This window comes from Anarrhichthys ocellatus, unplaced genomic scaffold (genome assembly GCF_004355925.1).
Source record: "Anarrhichthys ocellatus isolate YVR2014 unplaced genomic scaffold, GSC_Weel_1.0 scaffold59, whole genome shotgun sequence".
Classification (NCBI taxonomy): Eukaryota; Metazoa; Chordata; class Actinopteri; order Perciformes; family Anarhichadidae; genus Anarrhichthys; species Anarrhichthys ocellatus.
The window spans coordinates 1,506,110-1,528,660 of record NW_022280089.1 but is presented as its reverse complement, the minus strand read 5'-3'; the positions used below and the strand labels follow the sequence as shown (position 1 = coordinate 1,528,660).

Below are 22,551 nucleotides of genomic sequence, written 5' to 3'. Positions count from 1 at the left end.
GATCAGCAGAAGGGAATATTTGAGGAGAGTGGTGGGGGATTAATGAGAAGGGGATTAGCAGGTGGGTGGCTCTCTCTCTATGTGTCTATGCGTGCTTGTGCATGTCTGTCTGTGTGTGTGTCGGCAGTGTTAGCCACTTGAGTGTCAGCAGAGATCTGGTTGGGGAGGGCAGGGTGGTGAGTTTGTCTTGGAGGGACAAGGCAGGCGGGCAGAGAGCCGCTGCAGGCCAGACAGAAGCAGAGGATGACTGGGCAGACCGGCATGTATGACAAGTCTGCATCGGAGAGCCCAGCCAGGGTGGTGACGGATCAGACTCTGTGAGCATGCAAAGCAGGGAGTGAAGAGAAGACATCTGGAAACTTGGTTTGGTGGAGGTATTGCTATGTTACAAGCAGCAAAACTGTCCAATGTCAAATGTAAGGATTCATTTGTATTTTATTCATAAAATTCCTGCTTATAAAATACACTACCCCTGTTTAGAGTATGTCACAAGCTGATTAAATACCATCAAAACTAATCTAGACTGCTTCATTGTCAATGTTGAATAGTTTATACTGTAATCTCAGATATATATATGTTGAACTTTAGCTGCCAAATTGCACACAATGTCAGGCTTCATTATGAGATCATGAAGTAAAAATAAATCATGTGCAACAACAGTCGAGCTTGATCCTGCACTGACTGACACATGGCACTGAGAGAATGTCTGAGTATCAAACCTCAAACTATCCACAGCTCCTTGTTTCTATTAACTTTTAGCCTGTTAGTTAGAAATGTTGGCCAATCTGCATCATCGAAAGTCCTGCTGCTTTGGCTGCTAGCGGTTCCTGTTCGACAACAATCACCTGGATCACTCTGATACTGAGGAAAAACTCTGAATCTGATGATTAAGAGATACGATCAGATAACATGAGCTTGCAGTAAAGGTGCAGTGGAACCAAATCTGAAGCCATGTAGAAAAGAAGTCAGGCAGAGGGGAACAAGCAGAAAGTGAAGTGGCGCTGGAGTCGTCTGAAATGTGAATAGAGGGGACGGGTCAACGAATGGCAATGGAGGATGGTTGCCACTAAAACCAAGTATGGTTTTAGTGGTACTGAGTAACTTAGAAAAGAGTATCATACTGGATTAATGCATGACATAAAATAAGGTTGCTGCTGCATGATATTTATCATTATTCTACAATTTCAGGTCAGTGGCTGGATAGTTTTAAAATGGTGTTTTAACACATTTGGCTCCAGAGGACGGTATGTGGGGATAGCCTTACGCTCGTAGTGTCAACTGCCCAGAGTGTGGAAAAAACAACAGTACGCATGTCCAAGGCCTTAGGCTATGAGAGCGGATGGCACAAATCTGATGCCATGTGGGGCTGATGCTCTGCTGCAATCTGATTGGATATTTGCCAAATGCCGTGGTCGTCATTTACTTGTGGTTGACATGAGTTATGTCTTTTAAAGAAGATAGTTACTGTGGTTATCATGAACAGTGTTGATTATCTTCTACCCCACAAAAGTGAAAGACTTTCTTTTGAAGAATGGCTTGAGATTAACCACTTAGGTGCCAACCATAGAATGTCAATAAGAAGTGGACTCTTCACCCATCGGTTGTGGACTGCTGTTTGGAAAATTCAAGTTTGGCATTTAGGCAGTCGCCATCTTGGTTTTAGGCAGTCGCCATCTTGTTTTTTTTGCAACCAGAAGCGAAACTGCTTTATGGTCTATTTAACTCTAAATGGGACCATAATTTACTAAATTAATGTATCGTCATTGTATGATAACTTAAGAAAAGCTAATCCTCATTTTGAGTGCATTTTCCTACGATAGCCTTCAAAATAAACTTCCGTCGTCCAAGGAAACAACTCAGTTAGGTTTAGGCAACAAAACTACTTAGTTAGGTTTTGGAAAATATCGTTGTTTGGATTGAAACTGTGAAAGAAAACATTATGTCAGATTGTGAAATTGTGAAAAGTAAACCTGTGCAATGTAGTTGTTGCCCCACCCTTTTTTTTCCGCCTAAAAAAGCCACTGAATGAGAAGACCAAATAACGAGGCCAACACCAGTGGTGTTTGCTGCTCTTGGCTGGACGGCCTCTGTTTGTCTTAGTGTCGGGGGGCAAAGAGAGCCGGCAGCCGAATGGAATTCTTGGAAACACCAAACAAACCCATATTAAATTTCCCCTGAAATGCTATGGGGAGAGGTGTGGGGTGTGCGTGGTAGGGGAGGACAGACAGAGTGGTGGACAGCGGAGGTATAGAGACACAGGCAGGGGAGGGAGGGAGAGGAGAAGGCCCACTGTGAAAGAAGAGTGGGTGGGTAGAGAGCTCAAAATAAAAGGGAAAGTGGGAGAGAAAGGGGTAGGACGACAAGGAGAGACAGAAAAAGAGATGTTTGCCGACTGTAAGCCAGACATGGAGAAAGTCGAGAGGGGACTGGAGAGTGTCCCATGCTGCAGGTAAAGGAGTAGTTAGAGGAGAAAAGATGGTAAGAGTAGAAAGATGGAGGTCAGGTGGAACTTTGAAAGCCACTAGAAGCATGTTTATGCCCCTTTGAGAGTCTCTGTGTGGGCACCTGTGATGTAGCTCTAGAGTCTCTCCTGGTGTTTGTGGGGGAGTGTCAGTGCATAGTCGTAGCCCAGCTGCTCTAGTGCCGTCATAGTGGGTAAGCTACTGTAATATCACTGTTCGTCAGGTTTGAATATCTTTTGAAGCTGAATATAGCACAGCTATCAGCGAGCCCATGTGGTGTGTTTACTGCCACAGAGGAGAAATTCAGCTCTTGTTTCAGCAGCGATGAAGGGGTCTGACTCTACACTGGAAGAGGGAATGCACTGTGTTTGTGACCTGCATTTCAGCAGAAATTTGACCAGTTTTATAATAAAATGTACAGCATGAAAAAGGAGCATAGATAACCAACGGGTTTACAACCTCCATAATTGTACTGATAAGTTAAGCATCAGTGCTATTGCAGTTTTTCATCATAGAAACATCAAGCTAATGTACTGCTGTAAGGTAGTTGGTAGGTAGTCAATGCCTGTAAATTTGAGCCTAAGATTGTCTTTTTTTAGCCCAATATATCTGCAGTGAATGTGGTGATGTCACCGCGTACGAGTTCCTCATGGATTTGGATGTGTGTTCCCAAATTTGAGAAAATGACATCAGCTTGTGTGAATCAATCAACACCAAGTCTTTTGACGTGAGTTCACTGTAGTCTGAAATAGCGACCGGAGGTTAAAGCTACTACAAGGAACTGTAATTTGTCTTTCCAGGCACCAGATTCCTTGCAGGGTCAGACAGTCTTTCAGTCCTGGTTCTGGTTCTCCCGTGCCTCCCTTCCCTCCAGTGGGCCCGGCACTACGTCCTGGGCCTCCAGCAGCTCGGTGTCAGTGTCAATGCTAAACAATTTTTTTTTTTCTCTGATTTTAGTTTCAAGACAAACCTTCTTGTACACAGAAACATTTTAGAATGAATAATGTTGTGTTGTAATGTGGTGACTTTTAAAAACAGCAGGAAAACCCACAGTGTTACTTTTAATGTGTTAATTATCCCCTTACTGTATAAAATGTCTTGATTCATTGTCACAAAATGACTGGTTTGCCATTCAAAAAAATGTATACATTTTCAGGGTGTAGTTACTCTGTAAAGGAGCGGAGGAGAACAAAGAAGAGGGAATACCCAAATATGTATACACACTGGAGAGACAAAAAGTAATGCTGTTTGTCAGGTTTTAAATGGGGAAATAACTCTCTCCGACTATCAGAAACACAAAAGTGCAGGTGCCTCAACATCAAACCCCCCGAGGAGAATGTTTAACAGACGAGATCTACAGTCCGTGAGCCAGATCAAGGTCTACTTTGAGGTCCTTCTCTCTCTCTCTCTCTCTCTCTCTCTCTCTCTCTCTCTCTCTCTCTCAGCTGAAGGGACATCTGGAGCGCATTAAGGCACTAAGGACACTGGATCTCCCCAGAGCGCCCGGCTGGATGGGTGGCCCACCGTAGCCCCCTTTCAGCAGCCGGGCCCGACCCCACCTGATTGATAGAGGGAGCCCCACACGCACACTTAACACTCACACACACACTGACAAATCCCACACAGTTGACATACAGCATGGACCAGTGAAACACTGGCGGTGCTGCTAACATGGATTAGTATGGACACGTGTACTTCTGCCTTTCTCTGTGTTTAGTTTGGCCTATCAATCATGCATTGGGTATGTGATACACTTCATGTGCTGCACATTCCTACAATGTTAGCCCTTATAATACAAGTGACTTTAGAGCTAACGTGTTGAAGTGCATTGTAATACAACTTGGAAATCAATAAACACAAACTGGCTTGCTTCTAATGTGAGCAACAACTCCTGACATATGGAAGTAATAGGGGAACATGAAGACAACTGTGAACTTCATTGACAACATTCAATTTCCATAATGCCTGAAGACTCTCAAAGCATTCCCCGACACCTCATTCAAGCAAATAAAGATTCAGATCAAAGCCCATCTTGTTTCCAGGACTGTCCCTTTTCATTAGAGCGCGGGATAAACACATACAATTTTTTCTCAGCAGATGCTCCCCATGCGACTGGAAAACAAACTTTTTCAAAAGGAGGAAAGTTCAAAGAACCTCCTCATTCCCAGTAAATTGCTTTGCCTGATTTGCCATTTCAAATAAATTGCGGTGTTGGCCAAAATTTGCAATTCACAGGAAGTCGTCCCCTCAGCCGCACAGAAGAAGTTAATCCATATTTCACGTTTGAATATAAGATGGAAGCGGAAGAAAAAGGGGAAGATAGGTAACTCCTTGCCAGGAGATGAGGCGCGGGAGGGGAGGGGAGGGGTGGCGGGAGTGGAGAGAAAGGCGAGAGAATGGGAAGAAACAGGCGCCATTTAGAGTAAATGGCATCCAAAAACCCTCTCCAATTATCTTTGCCTGCCATGCCAGTGAGACTGACTTAATTAAAACGACTTGAGAGGGAGGGGAGAGAGGAAGGAACTGCCAGTGATTGAGGGGGCAGGCGGGCGATGTATCTGCACCGAAACACAAAGCGCAGGCATCGCACGGGCTGTCCACCACTCTCCCTTTTCAATTCCTGACTTCAAAAGAGAATAAAGAAATAATAATAAAAAAGAGAGGGGCCCCTCACCATTCTCAGCCATGTAATTGCGCTATTTAAATCCTACATTTTTATCATTGTTAGAATATTCGTTGAGGGGAAAGAGGAATGTATAAAAGTGGATAATAAAACTGTTTCGTTTTTTCCGTCTGACTCCCCCCCCCTATAATCCTTCTGCCTTTTTCTGAGAAAAACCTCTGACAGTGACCTTTTCGCATGAGGTCTGTTTCTATGGAAACAACGTCCAGCCCCTCTATGTTTGGTGTTTTCTTGTCATCGTGCAGCCAAAGATGGCCCACTTGTGACTAAGTGGAAGGAAGCATCACATTTAAAGGTTTGACGGTGTGTCTTGTATTTCATGTTTCCACTGGTGTGCATCTACAGGAAGGAGGCAGTAAAGATATGAAATTGTTTTGCCGACATGGTTTTTGTTTTTTGCCCCTCAAAGCATCAAGACATTGTCCGAGATGCAATCTGATGATGCACCGTAGAAATCGGACATTAGGTATCACAAAAAATGATTTATTCTACAGAAATGTTAAATCATGAACCGATGGTTTATAGTATATGCTACCCACTACTTTTCAACAACATCAAAGATGTTTGTGATTCATCTGATATTTTCATCTGATACATGGTTAAAACTAAAATCTGAATAAAAAAAAAAAACATCATGGTGAAGAAACTTTATAATATTTTTCATGAGGTATGCCTTATCTCAACATTAGCAATTATTTTGAAGTTTCACAATGCATGTCACACTGGTGTTGGGCTGCACTGGTGCTCTATGTATCGAGAGCGAACAACTTTGGTGCTTTGTATTTCTTTAGAAAACCTGTCACAAGGCTTTTATTTTGAAAAGTCACTGCAAATCCGAATTACCGTAAGGTAGAATGAAGTATTTTTCTTTAGTATTTAAAAATGCTTGTAGCATTACAAGCATGCATTACAGGAGGTCAAACTGAACGAGGTTCAGGTGGTGTTAATGTACGTTTATAATATGTGCATACAGTTACATCTAGATATGAGCCAATTTAGATCCAAAACCGCATTGCTTTCCAAATACTTTTAGAACTCAGTGTACTTTAAGAAAACATGGGAGTAAATTGAAATTCCATTTCCACCAAACTATGTGCTGCGATGTCAAGTCAAGCTCTTCTCCATAAACACACACATTCACACTCGCACACTCCCCTCACACCTTGATCAGCCAATACACAGCTAACACCTGTTACTGTGCTTTTGTCTTGTGAGCTTTTTGTAATAGACTGTGCAGTATATTTCTCGCACAAACACAACACAAACTTAGGCTGTTTCATCAAATGTGTATGCACAGAAGGTTGGTGGGCGCTTTATTTTGAAGATTAAGTGTGAGAATACACTGTGGACGATAATTGCCAGGAATCGGGCAACCGCTGTCTTACATTGGCTGGAAAGAGGCAAAGGCAGGTTTGATAAAAGTCAAAGTAAAAAAAAACAGCAATGATTAAAACTTTGAAATGACCTGTCGCTGTATTTGCAAAAAAAAGTTACTGTATTTTCAAGTCGTTGCAAAACAACATTTTAAAGAAAGATATACTTCTTAAAAACAAACTGGTTCTTAATGTTAGTAAAAGCAGTTTTCTTTCACAGTAAAATCAGTATTGCATTTGATTTGACACCGTCTGAGAGGTTTGGAGTATGAAGGAGAGAGAGAATAATCTAGATGTTATATTAATGTTTTGTGTAGTAATATTATTGTATGTTTACTTTTTTTGATGCTTTGGCAATACTGTTTCTAAACTTTCAAGCCAATAAAGCAAAATTGAATTAGAGAGAGAGAGAGGGAGAGGGAGAGAGAGAGACTATTTTGATGGGGCCAAAGCCAAGTATCTCCACATATCCACTTTCCCTCTCGCCCATTCATCCCCTGTCCTCCCCGCTTTCCATCTCCAGAGCCCTCCGCTCTCCTCTCCACCCCCCCCATCTTCCTTCTCATTCCCGCCATTGCTCACTCCTCTTTCTTCCCAAACCCACGTTCTCCTCTTTTCACTGATCCCCCCCCTTCCCCCTCCTTTCCCTTTTACCCCTTTCTCAACGTCTTGCCCTGCTCGGGGAGCTCCACATTCCCTTGTGCTGAGCTTAGAGAGCAGTTAGAGGAAAAGAAGGAGAGACAGAATATTAATCATGTCATTCTGGTGACTGTGGTGGTTTGTTGGTAAAAGGTGACGCTCCGTGCACGGCTTTGGGCCCCATCAAACATTGTCTCAGGTAAACAGTCAATGGCAGAAGTCTCTGAATTGAAAGAGATGCAGATAAAGTGAGGATCGACTCCGCGCCCTTAACCTCCAGTGCTCTGCTTCTCACTGGCCAGATTGCCCCCCTCCCCTCGCACACACACCGACACACTGTACACACACACACAAACACACCACCACAGTCGTGGCTCTAGTTGCCAGGGAGACCGCCATACCTCTGGCTCTGACCCAGGAGGTTTGGGACTGTTTTTCAAGCCCCACCCCCCACCCTAAAAAAAAAAATGCAGGAGAGATGGCAGCTGTAGGACAGCTGTTCCTACCAGGCCCGAGTCTTCAACCACAACCGTCGTCCCACCATCAGCCTGTACGGCATATTAGGGGACAACAACAGCCCGCAGCTTAGATGATGAGACACATCTGCCTCACTTAGTAGAGTCTTTAGAACAGTCCGGAAAAGAACCTGACTGAGCTTACTGTGAATTTCTTCTGCTCTCAGTTCTTCTGTGCACACAATCATGTTTGTTTATTTCCTTTGCTTTAGCAACTTAACATTATCGTACCTAACCTTATAGCTCACTGTGTTACTAAAGGAGGACTAAATGTTGTATTTTATTATCAATACTGAAGGACACATGTAGACATAGAATATAAGGCTCTTAGCTGTATCCGGTTTGACTGGGTTGGTGGGGTCCCATAGTGCGTGTTTGACAGTCAAATGTCGTCAAAATGCATAACTCCAGTAAATGCATACTAGCGTTTGCATTATATGGTAAATAGTCTTACCTCTGCTCTCTGTTCACAATAACTGACACAGTCTGTGGATAAATGGCCTCATTCCCACTGTGTCCAGCTGCCTGGTTGTTCATATTGCTGAGTTCCCCTCTATGCAGACTCTGTGATTCCTATGTGCTTGTTGTCTCCAAAAGAAAGAATTACTCATTATGAAGACGTAGCCATCAAGAGCCCTTCACCACTGAATCAATGATGACATTTTTATGTGATACTCAAAACTGCAAAAAGTCAAGAAATATTTGCTGGTAACATTATAGCTTGATAACCAGTCGTTGACCTCGAAACTGTAACACACGGATTCTCTCCCATAAACAGACTAGCAGATACATAACAGGGTTTGTGGTAGTAGAACACTTTACAGTATCCATTACCCCACTCACTCTATAATGCTTGCTTCTCATAGGAGAGGCGGTTTATTTGGCGTGTAAGAGAATTTGGCAGGCGCCTGGTCTACAGGAGCCAAAAAGGCCGTTGGGCCGAAACCAGCGGGCAGACAAACCGTGTCGGCTTTAAGATGCCGCAGTAAATGAAAGTATAGGGCGACTGCAGAGCGCACAAGGTAACTATATTCCTGTGGGGAACAGAGCGATTTCACCATGATGGATGGCCGCCTCTCAGTGCATTTCAAGGGCAGACAGATCAGTACGGGATCATTACTTCAGCGAAGGGTTGGTTTAGTGGACTGAATGGGGAACTTTGTTAACGTGACTGCACTGAGCATTTTGTGGAAGAGGTAAAAACGCATATACTTTGTTTCTGCATATATTGTAATTCAAAAAACCACAAACAATAAAATACTTGTTTTTCCCGTTACACATCAAAACTAAAGAGAAATAACTAAAGAATCCGTATTTCTGAGAAAGATTTTCTTGCAGCATGTTTCTTCTCTTGTGACACATTCCTTCTGTTGATGTTTGGTTGGAACCACATTGAATAAAGAACAGATATCTTCATGGTAATGAGAGGAGAATTCATCATCGGGTAGCACTAATAACGGATCTAAGCGCTCCGAAATATGTTATGACCTTGTGGGTTTCTGATGCCATTGGCCGGCCTTCAACCCATATGCAGAATTATAGAATGAGTTATTGCCGTGGTCTCATAACATCCTGTTGTGCTCAAGCCATGTATTCACATCCGCCCATGTTTGCACCAATCTAAGTCTCTCTCTGTCTGAACGAAGTGTGAAATGTGTGGGAGGATTTGGACCGGACTGTCCACTCACTTCTAAAATATATAATTTACACATAAGTGTCGCAGTTACTTTGCCAAAAGATGAAATGGTCGCCTTGAGACGGCATCCAAGAGCGTGGGACACATAAAAATAGCTGCTTTTCATGTTCAACTGGACAGCAAGAGGAATCATGCACACTTCTCAGTCCATCCGTGTGTCTATTTTTCCACTGAGTCTTATTGTCTTCCTCTATATTAAGCTAGTAGTCCTCTAGAGAAAGACTAACCTGTTCTGTTTTCTGCATCAGAGTGTCAGGAAAAGGGAGCAGCCTACGTTAGAACAGTGGTGATTTGGCTCTCCCCCTCCATCTGTTTTGTTTTCCTTCCATCTCCCTCTTTTTGATGAGCTGGGTCTTCAGTCCCCCTTATAAAATCCCATTAGCTCTTAATGAAGTCGGGCTCCTAGCCTCTCGGCCTCACCTCATTTAGCACGATTGTCTGGCGGCCATTAGCATGGAGGCAATTACAGCCGCACGACAAGAGTAATTGGAAATGCCGACAGGGACCCTGAGAAATGGGAATAAATAAATATTTAAAAAATATTCAAACTAATAAGATTCCATTCAGATGACGGGGAGGGAGCCGCATGTGTCTCAGTTAAATCAACATAATTACAATTAGGGCTGGTGGGGTAAAGAGCCCGGGTGAGGCAGGAATGGATATGGATGGATTGGAAGGTGATTGGCTAAGCACAGAAGTAGCAAGTGTGGTGGAGGGGAAATGTGGGATCACACAGTGAAGTTAATAATGTAAAGCACAAGCGTGAGCCCAAATTCATGTAAGGAAGAGGTCAGAGAGAGTACGTTCACGCCAGTTCTCTTCCCTTACTGAAGTAGGATCTTCAATTCTGCAGCCAAAATAGAGCCCAGAATCATTTCAATACCTCAGAAAATTGTCGTTACACCAGGCCAGACTGCAGGCCTTAGAGTCTGACACATTCTTTGCTGAAGATGGTGTGATATCAACCTGGGCAGGAGAGGCTCAAGGAGTTCCACAAGCTGCAGAATCGTGTTGCATTTGAAATGGCAGCCACGATTTCATATCTGCCGAGACGTTAAGCTTGAATGTTACCAGTTTAGTAGCAACAGCTTTTCTTATTATGTTACAACAACTTCATTTCCCAAAGTTATGAAGTACTTGTGATTAATATTAACTTCCAGACATCTGGATTTAACTAAAATCTCTCAGAATGAGCACATGAGCCTGGCAGCGCTAAAGTCACAACGGAGGAAACCTGCTCCTCAAACTCAGGAGGAAAGGCAAATTAATTTCTCTCCATGAGCAAGGCTAAATGAGGCCATAAACACTTTACTGCCAGCATTCCGCTAGCATCCAATTTGTAATAGCATACTGTGTTTGGGAGATGAAGTCCTGTGATGAATTACAGCAGGTTATGTTATTTTGTTCCTCGCCAAGGAGGTTATGATCTGTTGGTCTGTTTGTGTGTTCATTAGCAGGACATCAGGAGAAAACATGAAAGATTCTTAATAAATATTCAATTTAATAGATTTAAGGAAGCACTGGTAGCATCTGGTGTGGATAGCATAGCATGAACCTACATGTGTATTGGGCTATTGGGGTCGTATGAGCTTTTTGCTCTTAATTCCTGAATTGCAACTCATAAAAGCAAAATATATATTTCAGTCTTTGGTCCAACATGCATCAACCGTATTTACCACACTTACTCCCACTCAACTAGGTTTTCCATGAGTTAGATTTGTTTATTCCTACTGTCCAATGCAATAGCATTGTTTTTTCAACTGGTTGCAAAATTGCAAATTGCAACGTTTAATGACAGATGGCGCTACGGCAACATTAAAGCTAAATGGTTAAAGTTAGTGCTCATTAGTTTGACTCACTTGGATTTTTGCACAATTGATCATTGTACAAACATCCCATGATTAGGTATTGTTCAACAATACAAAGACATAGTATATGTCTATGGACCATGGTGTGCTTTTTAAAATGGATATGAAACAAGTCAATAAAGTAATAAAATATAATCTACATAAACCAGGTCTGGAAAAGACTCGATATGGTATGACTCAATAACAATGAGGTTTAAAGACCCAGTGGAATTAAAAAATACATTTCCCAGTTGTAATCCCGTTTCCTGTGTTGATTGTTAGTTATTTTGTCATAAGCCAAATATATATTAAAAAAAAAAATCAGCATCAGAAGATTTTTAAAACAAAGCCCTGTCTACTCTTTGTTTGATGACTCATCCAACACAGGGGCGTTTCACAACAAATCATCCCATTTGTCGATTGTAGCTAACAGAGCAAAATGGAGACAGGAGGAAATATGTGTTGTAATATGTATATATATCAGTAGGCAAAACTTCTTCATTTTTGATTTCCATTTCAAACTCTAAACTCGTCCACATTTTAGCTGTCCAATTAAATGCGAAGGATCTAATTTAAATCCCTCTTGTAACTGTAGACAACTCAAATGTTCAGTTTCACTGTGAGATATGTCACAGTGCAGCAGATGAATACGCTGTGACTTAAGAAAACCTTAGACCTTGGCCGTCATTTGCAGTAAAGACAATGTAACAAGTATAAATGTAGCCTATGACCGACAAAACCTTTAAGAAACGTTCAGTGCTCAACAGAAAGCGTTGGACCTCAGAGGCCATGAAGTGCACTGAACACTTAACGTTTTGTGCTAATCAGTCAATGGCATTTCATGTGAAATATACAGTATACTACAACGTTAAGTACAGTTCGAAAAAAACAATTTAACAATGTGTGTAATCGGATTACTTGATTATTAGATCAAACGGGGAACTCGCCACTGCCTGAACCAAAAGGACTACTTGGGAAATCTGGAAGGCTATGCCGAAACAACAGCAGGCTGCAGGCTTGGTGCCAGATTGCCATGGCATCCCTCTTATCAACCCCCCGACTCAACCCCGCCCCTCACTCCCACCGCCCACCACCGCTGTTGCCCCCTTTCCTGCCTCCTAAGCTGAATGACAGGTGGCAGAAACCCGATCAGCGCGGGCCTTCATCAAGGAAGCACTCCCATCTCAAACGGGCACGCTGCCCGCTCGCCCACCCGAAGGCCACACAGCACAGGGGCTTCTGAGGCTGGACAGAGTGTGTGTGTGTGTGTGTGTGTGTGTGTGTGTGTGTGTGTGTGTGTGTGTGTGTGTGTGTGTGTGTGTATATAACTGAGGCAGGGGATGGGGGAGCTGGGCTACAATGGCCACAGAGGCCTGGGAGGGAGAGAGGGGTAAGGGCTATAATAGAGTTTTTGGCTGAAGAACCAAGTGGCGGAGCTGGCAGCGGGTGTACAGGGCTCAAACGGGAAACGGGAGGCTGGCTCTTACAATAGCCAGCATGAGAGTCCCAGAGGGTCGTCCACAATAGCGGGGCAAGCGGCTGTTGTCAACAATGACCTCCAAGGCCCCACTGCTTGGACTGAGATTGTCCCACCCTTCAGCACTTCCCTTTTAGCGCTGCCATACTGTTAATGCAGGGATTATTATTAGGGACATGAATCTGGAACCTGTGTGTGTTTTGTGAGTGAAGTCCTGTCACTTGGATTTGCTTGTAAGCTTTGGCTACTGTGCTACAATATATAGGTTTTGATGGAAACAATGCATTTCCAGCAGTTTCTCGAGTTCAAGCTGTAACAAAAGATCCTTAACCCATGTAAAGGACCATCAATCATCAAAACAGACAACGAGACATTACAAAGAACTTTACCACTAGTAGACATACTCATCAGCACCTCATCTCAGATTTGAAAACCTATTGGCAATCACAAGTGCAGCGGAGCATCTTGGCGCGAAATTGGAAATCCAGGGAGTAACACAGGCCTGTCCTTGTGCAACCCACTGCCCCTGTTCTTCATGAAAAAGTTTATTTGTCTAAAATAGCTCTACAAGCAATCACCCCATGGGCTGAAGTGATTGTGAGTAGAATTGAGGGGGGCCATGTAGGGGGGGGGTCTCCAACCAGGAGGAGATTTAATTAGTGAAATCTCATTAAGTCTAACAAAATTAAGCGTAAAACAATCCTTGGTGGGGAGTCTTGCTGGAGGTTTTTGGGTGGGGAGAGGGAGGGCAGCAACGGGGAACACTTAGGGGCCGAGAGGACATGGAGACTAACTGTGCGATTAGTCTGGCCTGTATGTAGGAAGAGACAAATGGCTCAGTATAACCAGACCTCCTCTGGCATTCGACGAGAGACTTCCATGTGTGCACAGATCCCCCTTTTGTCCTAGCTCTTATTCTGTCCATGGCCCCTTCACAATAGAAGGACATTTACAGAATTTGACTGCAAAGACTAAATTAGGATTTAGAAGAATTTGACAAAAACAACACTTCATAATAAGGGGTTGATGTTACAAGAGTAGGATAATGACAGAGGATAGCAAGTCTGAACCCTAGAGCTAGCAGGGGAAATGCTGCTGTTGTGCAACAACCTTCACAAGATCATCAATGGACGCTTTGGTAAAACTTTGGATTAGGTCCAAGGTCCAATGCCTTTTTACAATATCTGCACATGGCTATCATTGGGAAAGACTGTTTTTATGGCATATAAACTGAGGTTAGGCAACTAAAAGACTTGGTGGAGCTGTGGGAAGGATCATAGTTCCACTAGATCTGTGATGAGATGCAAGCTCCATTCTCCTGCATGAAAGTCAAGCGCACCACACACCCATCCACCGACCTGACCTCTAAATTGGTGCTATCCGCTTTGCTACATCAGTGCTTCATATGAATGTCGGATGAAAACTGCGAGTTACCGAATCATCCAATGTTGATCCTATATTCCAATACGTATATATTCCTAGAGATGTAACTGTGTCAAAATGAAACATGTAACACCCATCCCTCAACAGTGTGACTGTCAATACTCCCTTCAGAAAACGTGTTGGATCCAGGGTTTAAGACTGGTGTTACAGCTGCAGATACTGATCCAAATGATGACAACCCTACCCAAACAACAAGACCCAATTTGAAATGGACCAGAGAGTGGTCAGACCCGACCTAATGACAGTTAGACCCAATTCAAAATGCAGTTCACCCAAAAAGATCAATATAGAGAAAGAACAAGAAACATAATCACCACACACAACACATTTCTCCTGCAGGGATTATGATGCACACATGGAGGCACGTCTGCTCCAAATCGTCCAGGTGTAACAGACATACTGACACAGTAGACATGCAGACCCTAGACCTGGTTAGACTGAAGAGAATTTGGACCTGGACCGATTCGGGTTCCAGGTTGAGTCTCAAATACTAGGAACTCTCCAAATCAAAAATGCTTCTAGACAGTGATTTCCACCTCATTTCTAATATCATTGTCTCTGGAAGGACTGGAGTGAAGGTGGAGGTGGACAACAACAACAACCAACAACAGGACAATTCTGACAAGCCATTCCTTGTGCATGATCTATTCTAAGCCTTCTAATAACATATGTCAAAACTACATTAGTATTAATAACTGGTTGTGATAGTCCTGTCTCATGATCTGTTTTTGCTTGATTCTAAATAGAGCGTGTGTTGTGACAGCATTGTTAGCTGCTGCATTAACTAAAGTCATCACAGCATGCTACACACTGCTAGTTATCAGAGCTACTGCAACATGAACACTTCATTATCTTGTCTGAGAAATAATGTTAGAGCTCAGACAACTTTCTGTTGATAGCAATAGTTCCTAATTGGAAACAATGGAAGCCATCAGAAACAAATGGTCGTCATTGTTTATCTGAGCTTATTTGCATTTACTTTTGGTTGCCATTGTCTCACTTTTTCTTGTCAAGACCAAAAACAAGCAGACACGTTCACTGCCTGGGGTCACATGGTCTCATGGACTTGTTCAGGAATATAACATTTGTGGAAAACATGATAAAACTTTTACTATGTACAGTGTAAGTTGAGGAACAGCATTACAATTTGAATGTCGGACATAAAAATTAAATCACCCAAATTCCCATTTGGTCAAATTCATATTCATCCTACTGTAAGTAAATAGTGCGTTTGTTAGAGAGTGAATCATCAATCACTAAAAATGCACAGTTATAGAAGTTCCAGCAAGATACCAGCACAAAAAAATCTAAAATTGAATTTAGAGGCTAAAGAAATGTCAAGAAAATGTGCTCAAGTGATTGAACTGATCTTCAGGTTTCTACCAGCTTGTAAGTGAATTTCTGTTATGAAACACATTGCACACAGCTTTGTCAATGACACTTAAACATATACAAGCATACATCTGGTTTATCATAAGGTTTATAGGACGGCAACTGCCAACTTACAGTTGGCTTGCCCACAGCAATGCAGCAGCTTTCAGTGTTGCTCTCTGCTCCGCGGCCCTCTATCCAACTCTCCACACAGAGCCTGTAGACAGATGACAACGTTTAAGCTATACAACTTAATAAGGTCAGCATTATTACTGAAAAGGACATTAAAAATGGTGGCATGCAGACGGTAAGTGGAAAAACTGTAAAAGATGTCCATGCAAGCAGGGATGCAGTATGTGTTGAACTCCACTACTTTACTGGTGGGATAGAACGTCATTATCTTCACCTGATAGAACGCACTGATGGACTCTGAAGCATCAGTATCGGTGCGGACACAGTGCCAGAGGTTAATGAATCAGTCTGCTTCACATGCCACAACTGATATGTTTGGAGGATAAAGCTGGTGTTAAACTGATGGATACTTTATGACTTTCCCTAGCATGTCTGTGGCTCTCGACCCCAGCCCACTGGGGCCCACACAAATGTATATTAGTATATTCTTTTCTTTTTTTTATTAATCTTTAATTTTCTAAAACTGCTGGGCTCTGTAGTTTTTAGCAAACGCTACTCAAACAGGAGGAAATAGTGCATTTGTGGGGGACTATTTTCAGCGGCAGATTAATCCACACATGGCGCTCTAGTGAGTATTTGTGGCAGCAGGACGGCGTATGTGAGATTGAGTCAAAATAATAGAAGATTTATTTACTGCTGGTTCTGGTCTCTTCATGGGGTTTGTTGGCGATAACAACATATATGGAATACACCAGCCTTTTCCTTTAATAAAGGAAACATCCTGAAAAGCGGACACTAAATGTTAATCATGAAGCTAAAACTGGTAGAATTGATTGTTTACCATTCACACATTATTCCAGTAGTGGTATGTTCTTCAGTTGAGACTGACAGGAAACAAGCGGATAACATGCGAGACCCTTGTTGCACTAAAACCAGGGATGCCATGGCAACACAGTATGCGTTTGAGACCAAAGCCACATAAATCACTTTTGACAAAGCAAATCTTTCAAACGCTTCTCAAGGTCTTCCTCAGAAGAAGCTCAGAAAAAAAAGCACAATTTAATATTTTTCCGACATTTCCGAAATTACTATTTCCAAGGTCAAGAATACATTTTTACACATCCACCCGCCCATCCATCCATCATCCATCCATCATGCATCCATCATCCATCTATTATTATTATTATAAATAAAATACTCATTGCATTGTCATACTCTGGTTGAAAGTTGAATTTATTAAGCAGCTCTCTCTTCAATAACTTAATCTGGACTCTTATTGCTTGAGTACTGGAGGGTTTGTAGTACACATTTTAATACCATGGTACTTGTATACAGAAATAGGTGAATTGTATGGCATCAATATATAAATGTGTGCTTTATTGGTTTGTATTAGGTTGTTATTGCCTTATAGTAACTTGGTTTACAGTCAATTCATCATTTAATGCAACTCCCCATCAGTACAAACAAAATGCATCTGATTATCATTTTCAACGATTTGGTGAAAACAGAGAGGTCAGACAGCGTCTGTGACTCAGATTCCTTTAAGCAGACTGGCTGGCCATGTCTGAGTCACACGGAGTGTAGCACAGCAGAGAGAGTTATGGTGCACATGCAAAAGATTTAAGTTCAATCAAGCATTCAGGGCTGGACACCTGATCTTTCGCTTAAAGCCCCTCCAGAACAGTGGGAGTGTGGCCGGGCCTCACAGCAGGCCGCCTACCTCCAGCAATCTGCTAACACAGAGCCTCTGAAGGGATGGTATTTACCCGGTCCCGCAGAGCTCAGTGGGGACTACTGTGTGTGTGGTAGGTAGGTAGGTACTACCAGAGGCTAGTGGAGGGGGGGGGACTGGAATGAAAGCTGTGGAGAAACATTTGTCTTTTTTTAGAGTTTTATCCATCTCTCTAAAGGCGGGGCAAGTGAAAAAACAATAAAAAAATTAATATTCTATCCCACTGTCATGCAAATTTTAAGAAAAGTCAATTAGGAGTGTTTACATCATTTGAGACGAGGCAAATAAGGTGGTTCATTGAACATAGAATGGATAAACATCCAAAGGTTTTATGAGGAAATTGCAGAACCATTTTCTGAAGATTGTTTTCAAGAATTAGTGTTGTACAAGTTTTCATTTTTTAAGCTCTCAAGTGAAAACAAAAAGCAGGATTGTGGCAGCTGGTGCTCTATTACATAGTAGTACACTTATTCACAAAAGCTACTACACATATAAAATATATTTAATGTTGTTTTGGAAACAGACTCGGTTGACATTTTCTTTCCAATCCCATATAGTCCATCCAATTCCTCCCAACCTAATTCAAATACACGCTCTTTATTTGGAGGGAAATCCAGCTATTGGTTGGACCTGGCTTTATTTCCACGATGCTACAATAAAAGATGTGGAGTTTTGAAACTTTGACAGAAAATAGGGCATGCCTACGACAGTAAAGACACGCACAAAGCCCGAGAAGAGGAGAAAGTCTTAAGGATGTAGCTTGAGTTTCACTTCCAAACAGCCCCCCTCAGACCATGGGAGATTTGGGTGAGGGCATTTCTTAGGTTTCTTACGGCCACAAAGAAAACATTTTAGCCTTTCAGTAATCCTTTCCGAAGCCCTCCCTAAGCTCCAAGGGCCCTTCCTCCCTCGGTCATCCCTTACGGTCTGGTATCCTGGAGGAGCGTCTCTGTATACTGAAGCCTGCCACACACACCATTCGCCATCCCTCGCATGACCCCTCTGGGACCCAGCTGACCTTCCTGTTGACGTCAAAGCAAACCAGAGCGGGAGCCGGTGCAGCGAGGGGCTCCACCCAGGGGGCTGGAGGTATAATCACGGTGTTCCTCACAAAAGCCGCAGAGGAAACATTAGCATTCCTGAATCTGCCCCCCATCACTCACACTGCAGCCTCTACGTGTGTTCACAGTTACACATGTACTGTCAGTCAGTATATTGTATTTTACGTTCTTACTATTTCTGCTATTCTATACTTCTACTCCACTAAATATCAATGGTTGTACTTTGTACCCCCCTACATAGATCTGACAGCTACTTTGCAGATTCAGATTTTAAATGCAAAATAAGCTTCTCAAGGATTGTTGTAGACAATTGTAGAAAATGCAATCTTGAACTTTATAGCCCCAAAAGAGGAAGTTGTTTTTGCAGCATAAAAAGAAACAGAAACATACTACAATATGACAACTGAAGACATTAACAGTGCTGGTACTATCACTCCAATAAAGAGCTCAATAAAAGGTTCATGAGGACCTTTGCTATTGGTCGCCACAGGCAGAGCTCCTCACAGTCTATAGAGGAGATCTGATTCGTAGAGCTTAAACATTCATGCATTTAGTCGATTAGTCGATGAACAGAACATTTTACAGCAACTGCTTAGTTGCCTGCATTTCTCGGTTTTGTATAATTGAAATGAAATCTCTTTGGGTATGTCACCTTGGGCTCTGAGGAAAGCTGATGATCACGTTTAACACATTTCTTTCTCCCTTTCTTTAATTTATATGTTAGGTTAACTACTGTGGCCGACGCAAAAGCGCAAATGTCCCGATGTAGAGCCAGTGTTTGGTTTGTCTGTTCTGGGCTACTGTAGAAACATGGCCGGCTCTGTGAAGAGGACCTGCTCCGTATGTAGATATAAAAGGCTCATTCTAAAGTATCTAAAACACAACCATTCTTATTTTCAGGTGATTATAAACTAAAGAAAACATGCTTATTAATATTATATTCCAATATATCTTAATGTTCATGCCAATATATCCCCATAAATGCTAGATACCGGACCTTTAAGTAAGGAATCTGGGTACTTCTTCCACAATATATGAATCCTGATACACACATCCAAAGTCAATGAATTCTGCATTAAATCAAACGTTACATGTTAAATGTTACGTTACAGCATTGTTATGAATTGGACTATTGTGCACAAGTTGTGCTTCTTGTGAAATGGTTGTCTTATTGCTGCATTGTGTACAACATTTGCTCATATCAATAATGGGACGTGCTCCGATGCATCAGGGAAGCCCTAGGAGGGAATCTATTCTCATTTGACTCATTTGATTTCACCGCTCGCGTTTGTGGCAAAGCAGGTTTGGAGAAGACACAGACATGATTAAATATTCACTACTTCCTGCTAAACTTCCACTCTGATCATATGGAGGCTCAGTGCAGCGGAGAGAAAACTCCAGATGGACATCTTTAAGATTCCCAAATCCTCCTCTTTTCACGCTAGCAGGAGCTTTGGGGTCAAGGTGTGAAGGGAGGACCAAAAGACCCGTTTCCCACAATCCCTCTGCAGCTATAGCCCCCCAGCTGTTCAAGGGCTTCCATAACAACAGCTGCGCAGAGGTTTAGTGGTTCATGTTGCTATGACAACAGCAGGATCAATTGGCATGCACAGACTCAGGGCTAATAGCAAAAGTGACATTATACCATCATTTCATCTCAATAAAACACAGGCAGGTTTTTTACTGCACTGAGATTCGGGGGGGCATAAAAAAAGTAAAAGAGGCAAATAATTAATTTTGCTTGATAACGCCTGTGGCTTGTGCGCCCAGAACTCGCAGGAATCTCCCACGCTTAATGGCAACCAACCCAGCAACCTCACACTTCAAATTCATTCCCTGGCATTGAAGATACAGAGTGTGATTGTTTCCAAGCTCATACAATAGAAGCTAAATAAATCCTGATGCCCGGCAGCTGTATGCGCCACAGATCACTGACCGGCAGGATGTGCGACAATCAGACTTCTGTTCTCCTGACAAACAGGATATCTGGTCACCGGACCACCTTCACAGTCAGACAGTATGAGGTGGCGGGGGCGGGGGGGTTTACACTATTGTACCGGACCACGATGAACCAACCTCAGCTATGCTTCAGGTTTACATGCAGGACAAAAGAATCTCAGGCTCAGGAGACGTGTCACAAGCAGAACCCTCAAACGCGGTGGAAGTGACAAAGCTCGGGGTTCTTGCAGCTTTTATCCGGCCAGCTGAACTTAAACCGTTTGAGGCTAATTCCGGGGAATTATGAGGGGCTCACAATGACAATAGCAGGTATTCCCACAGGAGTAACCAGAGCTGGAGCGGCGTCAGCACGGGTTTAAGCCTAACATTTAACGAGCATGCAGCTGATACAGACAGCTGAACCAGACACAAACACTCACATTTAGTCTACACTAACATGAGCACTCTATCCAGCTGCAACACATCTCACTTCCAGCTTGACAAAAGGCTCTAACTTTGTGTCTTTCCCTTTAATCAACTCTTGGCTGATATTTGACATTGATCATACCTCCCTGTCTCACAGAATATGATAGCCCCTTGTGAACAGTGGGGGGAAAAGCCAAACAGGAATCCACTGCTAAAAATACCCACGTCGTGATGAGTCAGGATGGATAGGCAAACAAAAAAGAGGCCAGTCTAATTTCCTCCAGTCTGGGCTTTGGAGTTCCAATCCTCAGTGCCACCAGTGGATTCTTCTATTTATTGAATCGAGCTGCGTCAAGAAGAGAGAAAATAAATGTCTGCAGAGTAGTGGGATAAAGAGAGATTATCCAAATGGAGGCTAATGATGTGCAAAAAGAATCACAGAGTTAAAGAGAACAAAGGTGCAGCCAGGAACATAAAAAGTGTTTGTACTGAGGTGTTTGGGGGTATTTAGTCACACTGTGTTGCTCATACTGACAAAGACTAGTCGGCCACATTATAAATGTACAGTTACAGTGTAAATGTTCACTATATGCTACTTCACACAACATACAAAAATGTAACTAGTTTTAGTGTAAAAGGAAATAAAAAGATATATTTTCTTTTTTTAATCTTAAAATACTTAAAATTGCAGAATATAAAACATAAATAATAGCTTTTAGCTTTTATTTTCCTTAACTCCAATCATCAGATACAATCAATTAAAATGTATTCTATTTAACTTGTTAGCTCGCTAACTTAGCTTATGTTAGCTTGTTGGCTAAAATTACTAGCTACTATTAAGCTACTATTACTTTATATTATCTAATCATAAATATACTGAATATATATGCAGTATATGTATAATTAGATATGATAGTGAAAGCTGTATATTCTAATAACATGTAAAAGCACAAGGGACAAAAGTTGAAAATTAGCGACAGCAAACTGTGTGCAGTTCATCATTTTTATTTTAAATTAGTATAAAAGGAAATGTAAAGATATGTTTTCTTTTTTATCTCAATCAAAACACTTTTCAAAATAGAAATAAAAACATATTTTCCCCCTTACCTCCAATCATCTGATAAAATGAATTCAAATGTATTTATCTTGTTAGCTGGCTAACTAAGCTTCTGTTAGCTTGTTGGCTAAATGTTTTCGCTGCTATTACTATAACATATTATAATACATATACTGAATATATGCAGTATATGTATGATTAAATATGATATATTTTAATTACAGTTTACATAAATCCCAACTTGGAACAAGAGTTTAAAATTACCAATAGCAAACTCTCTCATCAGTTTCAGAATCAGAATCAGCTTTATTGGCCATGTATGCGTACGCATACATGGAATTTGTCTCCGGTTTCCACTCTGCTCTCAATGTACAAACACAAATTTACAATAAACAAGAAAAAATATATATAAAGAATAAAAAATGGCAGCGAAAAACATGCCCTGTATTGAACTATGATATATAGCATCGTCTATCAAGTAAAATACATTTAAATTCAAATTCAAATATCCTTCACTGGCTGATGTAGTTATATGAAGAAACTTAGCTGGCGCGAGGCAGCTCGCTAAAAAAAGCTGGTGCTCAGTGTGTAGTGTGTTCAGGTAAGCTCTCGAGCCAGAAAAATAATAAAGCTAAGACCTAGACTGATGTGGCACACACACACACACACACACACACACACACACACACACACACACAC

At 42.0% G+C, this 22,551-nt stretch overlaps 1 protein-coding gene across 4 annotated transcripts in view; it reads right to left on the bottom strand.

The window, feature by feature from the left end:
* pknox2 (pbx/knotted 1 homeobox 2) overlaps positions 1–22,551 on the bottom strand; it is a 108,667-nt gene that overhangs the window by 67,404 nt on the left and 18,712 nt on the right. The window contains exons 1-2 of one of the 4 annotated variants that reach the window (XM_031871635.1): positions 16,333–16,732; positions 15,642–15,723 (exon numbers count right to left, since the gene is read on the bottom strand). Coding sequence is in view for 1 of the 4 variants with exons in the window: in XM_031871632.1 (XP_031727492.1) it covers positions 15,642–15,723; positions 16,480–16,583 (186 nt within the window). In the remaining 3 variants the exon portion in view is untranslated. Of the gene's footprint in view, positions 1–15,641; positions 16,733–22,551 lie in introns of those variants that run through there. The other 3 variants (XM_031871632.1, XM_031871633.1, XM_031871636.1) reach the window with 3 other exon arrangements.